At 31.9% G+C, this 9,339-nt stretch overlaps 1 protein-coding gene across 1 annotated transcript; it reads right to left on the reverse strand.

Moving 5' to 3' along the window:
* Positions 1-6,194, reverse strand: LOC100575100 (forkhead box protein C1-like). The gene is made up of 3 exons (XM_003240513.4): positions 5,849-6,194; positions 4,263-4,341; positions 1-1,560 (listed from the first exon to the last, which is right to left on the reverse strand). The coding sequence occupies exons 1-3, from the start codon at positions 5,870-5,872 to the stop codon at positions 227-229; spliced, it is 1,437 nt and encodes a 478-aa protein (XP_003240561.1). The 5' UTR covers positions 5,873-6,194; the 3' UTR covers positions 1-226.
* Positions 6,195-9,339: the final 3,145 nt, after the last annotated feature.

The raw sequence follows: 9,339 nt of genomic DNA on the forward strand, positions 1-9,339 counted from the left end.
CTGACGCGTAACAGGAGAATAATATTAAGTGAATCGCAAGTTTTTTTTTTTCATTATTTTAATGTGAAAATTGTTTTTGTTTTCATTTTAAATACGTTTAATACAAAATAATTACACGGAACGCGTTGTGTATAACATACGACATTATAATATTATATAATATAAGTAATCGTAACGATTGAGCGGGCGTGGCGTTGGTGGCCTATATTATATGGGTATTACTGTATTAGTAACCGTGTCTGACGCTCCATTTGAAATTTCCGTTTCTGTCCGTCTTGACGAAACTGTAAACGGGTTTCCGGTCACCGAAGCGATCATCGTCACCACGGCGGTCGGCCGAGTCCGATCGCCCTTCCGGTGTCGGGGGTCCGGCGTCCCGGAGTTGTCGTTTGATCCTGAACGAACTGTGCACCACGTGATCGGCGACTGTGCCCTGCGACAGCGGCCCGTCAAACTGCCCCGTGAACGGCATCTGGAACGCGTCCACGTACTGGTGGTGATGGTGTGGGTTATGATTATTGTGCAGTTGGTGAAAATGGTTGTTATTGTTGAACCGGAAGGCATTCGGTTCGGCGAACGAGGGTGGCGGCCTGAGCGGCTGTTGTTGAGCGGTCTTCGGCGTACCCCAGTACACATTTTTGTTGGACGACGACGGCCGTATGACGGCGTCTAGTGGCGTGAACTTGGTGTTGGTCGCAGTAGAGGCATCGAAACCACTTCCTCCGCCACTTCCGCCTCCACCGAAGAACAGAGATCCGCCACTGTTCGCAGGGTACTGTTTGTTGTTGCGCACCGAACTCGCTGTCTCTTGGCCAAAATCTTGCTGGAATAATGTCTGACCACTGCCGCTGGACGGCTGTTCTGGGCCGCCCAAGAACGGGGGCGTGAGTATCTCGCTAGCATCAAATCCCAGTTCCCAGCGACCACCGTTTTGTTGCTGCTGCTGCTGGTTGGCCGTGGGATCGTTATTCACCTGCAGCGACGGCGTGTATGGAGTGAACTGTTCCAGTGGTGGGTTGGCGAACGTCAGGCTGTGCACCTGGTTACTAGGAGAGGACGTCTGCACTGCGAGCGAACTGAGTGATGTCCCGTGTGAAGGTGGTGGTTGAGCCTGTGCCGAGGGAAAACCACCGCCGCCACCGGCTCCCCCGCTGGGTGTGAATGGTGACGTGTGCACCGCCACGGGCGCCGACTGTGCGGTCAATGGTACGAGCGGTGGTGGCGGCGGTGCCTGTACGTTGTGGACATGTGATTCCGGCCGGTTCTGTGTCGTCGATTCGCCGGCTGGAAAGTTTTGCTGCAGGAACTGAAAGTCGGCGTTCGGCGGCGGCGTCAGATAATCGATAGGCTCCCGGTTGTCTGCGGTCAGGTCTACTGTGGACGCCAAGTCCGTCGGCTGTTGCAGCTGGCCACCCGTCGGCACCGATTGCAGTGGTGGCGGTGACACAGCTGCCCCCGTGAACATATTTTGCTGATGATGGTGATGGTCCTGCAGGCCTCCGATCCGGGCTACGGTGTGTGACTGCACTGGTACGTTTTGCCGGCGAGCTCTTAACAGACCTGTTAACGTACGTTAAGTGTAATATTAACGGCGTATGTGTATATTAATTTATTTCTAGTTATTACAAAAAAAATTAAAGGCATTGAGTACCGGAATTTAATATATTTTGTGTTTTGTCTTTGCTGTCTTTTACACATGCAACATAGTAAAAACACCCATTTTGCACCATCCATCAGATCGATTTAGTGATTTAATATATAAATATTATAATAACAGATTTGAATTCAACATGAATAGTGTACATCTGATCTAAGCTACCTTTTTGAATTCACTCCATAATTTCCAAAAATTTCATTTGAAAGTTCGACAATATTGTTAAAAATATAATTTATTAATTAAAAATTAAATTGAAAAAAGTGGTCTGCTCGACATCACGCGCACGCCTCACTTTGTAGTTTGGATACAAATCCATTTTTATAATTTTAATCGTTTCACTACACCGGACGCGAAATTATAGTAGGTAGTTTTTACTATGTTGCACGTGTGAAAAAAAGACAATCCAATATTGGTACTTAATTTTCTAAAATAAAAATTACTAGAAGGAATGAGTAAAAAAAGTACAAAACCATGTTGGTGAGATCCGAGAGGGGTCAATGGTACAATTAAGGAGGAAAAAACTTTATAGTATAGTAGATTTTTCGTAAAGTATACTTGTGATTAACTTTCCCACATTTTGAACTTTTTTTCTCCTAAAATGTTAATATATACTTTCTAATATAATACGTTTACTGTAGGGTCTAAGAGAATAAAATCGAAAATTTGAGGAATTCGATCTCAACTCTCAAGTAGAATTGACGAAAAGTTCAAATATGTTTTCGGAATTTGTTTTGTTTTACTAGTTGGAAATAGAACACATTCTAAAGTGTCATGTGGTACGTCGTGCGTGTTTTTAGATATGGATAATGTAAGACAAACATCTGCCTTTAAGCCTCTTAAGACTAGATGCCCAAACGCAGTAAACATAATATTGTGATATGATCGCGATCACCATCCTATATGGGCTGATTATTCTATTATACGAATGACCTGCTTATTAACGTTTTCACATTAAAGTTAAAGCTCAACAGCACATTTTAGTTTTTACCACTCTTATCTGAATACCTAAACAGTTCTTGAAGTCGCATATATAAAGTCTAAGTCGACAAATATTTTTAAATTAACAGTTCACGTGCTCGTGGTATAAAAAAACTTCGACCCGCAAATAACATTTTTTAGTAGGTACAACAAAACAAGATGAAGACTGTGAAACCGGTAGAATTGACGAGTTGGTATGCACGAAGTCGACATCGACATATATCATATTATATTAATAAATTGTACTCATAGAATTTTTAATATTCTTTATTAATTTAATTTTTTTTAATGTAAATTTTTTTAATTTATTTGTGTACGTACTATTTTGGTCATCAAGATGTCAACTAAAAACTGAATTTTTAACTTAATTTAACTTCATAGGTACTTACGTACGTGAGAAGTTAAAATATATTATTTCAGGGATTTACTTTACAACCTAGGTCGTTACAATATTCAGCTTCTACCTATAGTGACCGCCATTCGTATGACTCGAAATTGGGCGACCGCAACTTGGTAGTATACCTACATATTTTTTGACTTTGACCGCAACTCTGAAACACCGCAACCTACACTAGTATATATTTTGATCGGATATTTCTTATTATTACAATAGTTACAGTATAAAAATAATTCACCTATATAACATATATTATTATTATAATATTATACCATCGAGAAACGATATTATCATAGCTTGCAATATACAAACCGACTTATCTTTATATTGTTGTATTACGTATAATAGTGTATACAATAAATCGCAGAACGTGCTCTATATATTATAGTCGAAGTGATGGACATAATTCGCGAATTCGTGCCTGTACATACGTATGACTTACATAGTTTATTATATATATACGCTATTTTACGTTGCGAAAACAGCCACGGCCGTTACTGCAGTATACGCAATAATAACCGGACATTGTATTATACAACACAATATTTTTAACTACCCCATAAACGTGAACCGTCGGATTTTATTGCTCGTCAGTCGTTCGCATAGCTATATTTTGCAGACGGTCATTGTATTCGACCGAATTTTATAGCTTCTGGGGTTTCTGGTTTGTGTACAGGTAAAATAACGTACGAGATTTTTTGAAATATTTTATACATTGATTTAACCGTTTATCATTGTATACCTATATATACATATATATAATTTACATTGATTAAAGTTAATCGGTGCAGTTAAAATATAGGTTCGTTGTTTTTTTGTTTTTTTATATCAAACATTTAACATAAATCATAATATTCATATCGTGTGTGCAAATACTTTTCAACGATAAACATAATATTATATTAACGTCTGCAGGTCATTAAATAACAAAAAAATCCAAAGTTTGTGTCATCGATAACACCTACCTAGGTATAGGTATGCATTTCGTATAACTCCCATTATATATACATCTACTAATTACTATACATACTATATTGCAATAAAATACAATTTAAATATACCTTGCAAGTTTCAGGCTGTAACTATATGGATCATATTATTATTACTAGCAATATTGAACTATAAATTATAATAATATATTATAACGTACTTATTATGTAATTACCTATGACACACAGTGATAATGATTATGCACAATAAAAAAATAATATATAATGTGTTTAGTTATACCTGTCTTGAAATCGCGTTCGATGACGTATATCTTTTTGACTTCGAATAATACCGCGACGGATACGGTCGAGAGGAACACCTGTAAAAGTATACATGCGTTTGATTTTCATTAAACATGACATCTGAACAACGGCCGCGGCGGGTACCTTATGAGATCAACGCGACCAACGTTATTGTTAATGTATTTTTTTGTGATTTTTTTGTGATTTATATTATTATATGTTTTCGTTTTGTTTTTGATTGCGCAACAGTATCCACATGCCCGAGCGGATCAAAAAGAAAATGAGGCCAAGAAAACATATAACATTATGTTACTTTTCTTTATTGTCCGTTGATTACCTAGTGCGTTTTTCCCTACATGTCCCCGCCGTGTTCTTTTCAACTGGAAACCGTCACTAATATTGGGCCGATACGCGAGGGAAAGTGCCATCAATGTGACAAAATGACAAAAAACAACGGATTTATAATATATAAAATATATTATATATATCATATCTGGTGTGAACAAATATATAACATATAATATGTATCAGTTGTATCTACGTGTATCGTGTATGATGGAATAGGGAAGGACAATATTAGACGAGTTTGAAAATCACCTCTGAATTCGTGAATGTTGCATCTTATGTACCCATTTTAAAACTAAGTATTAGTTTTAAATTTTTAAATGTAAATTGTAAACAACTGTAGAGTAAGATACAACCAACACGCGAAATTTAGTTGAATCTACACGATATACCTGATATTAACGGATAAAATTAAAAATATTTATAACTTTATAAAAATAATAATTTTAGTAGTATAATAGGGATTGGCATTTAGAGATTTTAATGACGCCAACAAATTCGTACACACTAATACCAAAGTACAAATTTTTTTTCATTCTCGTCTAAAACAATATTTTCACACTAGTGTATTACATTGATATTTAATTTTCAAATCACATTGATAAAACTTTTTGACCATGTCATGTTGACAATAAACTAATATTTATGTTTAATTTCGATATCAGATGCTATAAATACGTACTATATAGCTGTCCCCAAATTAAAATAAAATAATAATACTTTTTGTTATAATTTAATCAATCATATACATGTATGTATTTTTTTTAACCTAAAATATGTTAAAATAACGCTGAATAATTGTTAAGACCATAATGAATTTTACCAAGCTTATTAAAATAATAAAAATTGTACTTAATAATTAATACCTATGGAACGTTAAAAATAATATCCTATATTATGAGTACCTATAATGTATTTTTTATAAAAGAAACGCTGAACGAGTCAATTTAATAAATCATCCCAGTTTGGTATTATAGTTTATAGGAATTTTAATACAGAAACAATGTATTATATTGTATACAAACAAGTATAAGTATACTTATGTTTATTTTTACAGCATTAAAAAATGAAAGACATAAACTTTTTCATATGGATATTATAAATATTATAAATATATATACTAAACTACTATAAAACATTTGCATGCCATACACAAACTACATATACTAATAATATGGCCAATATTATTTTGTACGACAAATATTCATTTAATTTTGGATAAAAAAAAAAATTACTTACCAAACAATAATATAAAAACTGCATTATCAAAGGTGATTAAAATTTAAAACTAAACACTGAATTAAAATAAGATAAAAATTGTTTAAATAATATATTATTATTAAAAAACGTATGTGGTATAAATTAATTTTGTTGGAGTAGATCACTATTATTCAGTTGCTTCGACGTGTGTCTACAACGTACAGATTGACTTTTTACTATGGTTGACATTAGAACCGTCTAGGCTGGTTTCTCCTATTCCCCTCCACTTATTACGTTTCAAAAGAAATATATTTATTTGTTATTGTATTTTATCATGAAAGAAATTATATTATTTTACAATTATAATGTTCTCGCCTCTTACAAACCTACCAATTCAAATGTCATATCGTATATTGTTAGCACAAAGACTCTAATCTACCTATATAGGATTTATTTAGTAACGATGATTACGTGTGTGTTGTTAACTCAAAGTTAATCGATAAAGTTCATTTAATTTTATTTTAATATAAATGTATTACATATAGATTAGTTTCAAATACATCATTACATCATAGATGGACGATACATGATAACAATGACAATTCAATACTTTATTAAAATTACGAAGGTAGACCTACACGTATAACTTATAACGAAATAATTTCAATTAATACACAATTGTTGAGCTGTGGCTGTGAAATGTATAATACAATTTTTTTATCTTGGGAATGAGCGAAATATCTTATGATAATTACGATTTTTTTTAAATTAATTATAAATTAGCTTTTGGATTTTAAAAATAAAATATAAAATCACATAATACCTATTATAACAATTATCATGTTCCATCAATAAGTTTAAAATGTTGAATAAATAATTATTTTTCTGTATAATAGGTATGTAAAACAATAATTGTATGTAAACCGGTAGGACTTAACATGTAAACGGCAAATTCTATAGAAACTAATTTCTAGTTTCAACTAAAATAATTTGATTGTATGCGAAGATTTATAATTGCATTAAAATATTTATAGCTAATGATACACAACTAGATACACAACTAGGTATATAACTATCCTGATACAAGGGGGGATCAAAGCATGACGACAATCCAACACCAGATATATGTATATATCTTGTACAGGTATTTTCTTAAAAATACAGTTCAATATCTTCTGGAAAAACACGTGAAATGTTTAGCACGTCATGCGTAATAAACGTTAATCATATTTTGGTAATCTTAGCTTCGTCCGGAATCAAACATTTATAAATATGGTAGGTGTACAATTTTTAGTATTTGTGAGTGAGTACCAATAGGTATCGGTCTATTGCTATTATTTATTAAGTATTAATTATAATATTAAAATATTAGGTATTTTTCAGCGCAGATACATCTTACATATTATAATAAAAATAATATTGTAATACTATCATTATCTACTCAAAAATAATTTATGAATGTTTTAAAATTTAAATAACTGTTAGTTTTAGTACCTACGTAAAACTTAACTTATTGATATTGTGTACATGAATTTGAATGTTATAATCATTTTATAGTCTGAGGCACATGGGTTGACAAATGATAAAAATGTACAAAAAATACCGCGTAGTTACACAGCAACAACATGAAAGGTAGGTCCTAAACTCCTACTCATAGATCATAATATACAAGAATATATTATGATCTAACTGATGTAAGGCCTTACTATAGTACTATACCTAGAAATGCTAGAATCTACATATACGTATAGGTAACAACGTTTCTAATTATTTTGATTACCTATGTGTCACGTTATAGTTTCTTTGGTTATACTATACTACATACCTAAGTACATATAGATTAAAAACTAATGCTGACTAGTGTCAATTAATGATCATTGTTATCTTTTTGGTCTGATTATTAAAATGACGAATAGTGTAAAACAATATTATTGTTGTTGCGTACATAAAAAAAATTTAGCCTTCGTTTCATACGAAATTATATTTGTTACTCAATTCGAATTATAATTATTCTATATAAGTATTAAAGTGGTATGTGTATTATTGTTCACGTTCAGAACGCAAATTAGATTTCGTCCGATTTTCTTTTTTAACTATTAAACCATTACCTATAACAATTGTTAATAATATTATAATCTCCCTCTAAAGTCGTAGTACCTAAGTACTAAATATATAAAAAAAATCTTAACTATATTATTTCTTTACCTGCATATTATTTTCTAGTTTCATGTTAACTGATTCGAGTGTATATATACGCCTATGCCTTTTACATTGTAACCATATACAATGTAATTTACATTGCATATACCTATAGGTACCTATTTTATGACTTACAGAAATACAGAGTAATTGCTTTTTGGACCATATATGGTTTGTAAATTGTAATACAATAATATATTTTATTATTCTTGCGGATGCGGATTATCGGATCCGAAATAATCACATTGGTACAAAATAAATTCAAATTTTTCAGTGAAAGTAACTTTTATTTTCATCGTGGGAAAAGAGAGTCAAACTAAACGGAGAGCATGGGCTGCCCGATACAACATAAATTAGGTGCCTATATTTTTTTAAGTGTCAACCATATCAAATAGGGTTCTACAAAATAAAACGACCAGGGCCCATCATTATCTGTATTGCTCTTATTATGTGCAACTAAATTATTATGAACGAATGAACAATGTCTCTTATAACGTCATAACCATAGACGGTCGATATAATAACAATATAATATAATAGTCGTTACAAAATACCAATCAATACCTTCTATGCTTTTGACAGCTGTTTATGTAATGGGCCAGGTCTTCTGCAGGTTCTAAATATTATATTATATTTATAATAAATAATAATATAATATGTAGCACTGCACATTTTCATCATTTTTATTGTCATAATTTTCTTACCTATATAATGTATAAATATATATTATTATAAGCTCAATACGTTATTTTTCTACTGGCCGTCACTATTTACTCAAACCACTGAATTTATTATAATGCATTATAAAAATATAAATTGACAAAAAAAGCAATTTTTCATTTATAATTAATTATATGTATATATAATTTATATACATAAAACATATATGTGTATAAATGTATGTATACTATACATTTATAAGTAACGTATATTTACCTATTTTCTTTCTGGTAAATTTTCAAATTTTGCATAATAGTCAATAATCGAACGTAGCTATTCATTCAATTTTTGTATTGATAAAATGTGAAGAAACGATTATAGTATATAAATTATATATAGTGGATAAACGATATATTATACTACAAATTATGTATTTTAATACAGTGATACTCTAAATTGTATTAAGAAATAATAATAATAATGCCTATAATATTATATGTTGATTTTTATGCAAACCTACTTAAGAAGCATCGTTATTGTGATTGTTTAAAAGACGAATAATTTTACTCTAAATTGTTTTAGTTCTCAACTTAGAAATCAATACCAATTATTTAATAATTAGGTTTTCTCATAATTAAAAAATACCTTTCACCATTTTACGTTATGTAAAA

Source organism: Acyrthosiphon pisum, chromosome A1, assembly GCF_005508785.2.
Source record: "Acyrthosiphon pisum isolate AL4f chromosome A1, pea_aphid_22Mar2018_4r6ur, whole genome shotgun sequence".
Lineage (NCBI taxonomy): Eukaryota > Metazoa > Arthropoda > Insecta > Hemiptera > Aphididae > Acyrthosiphon > Acyrthosiphon pisum.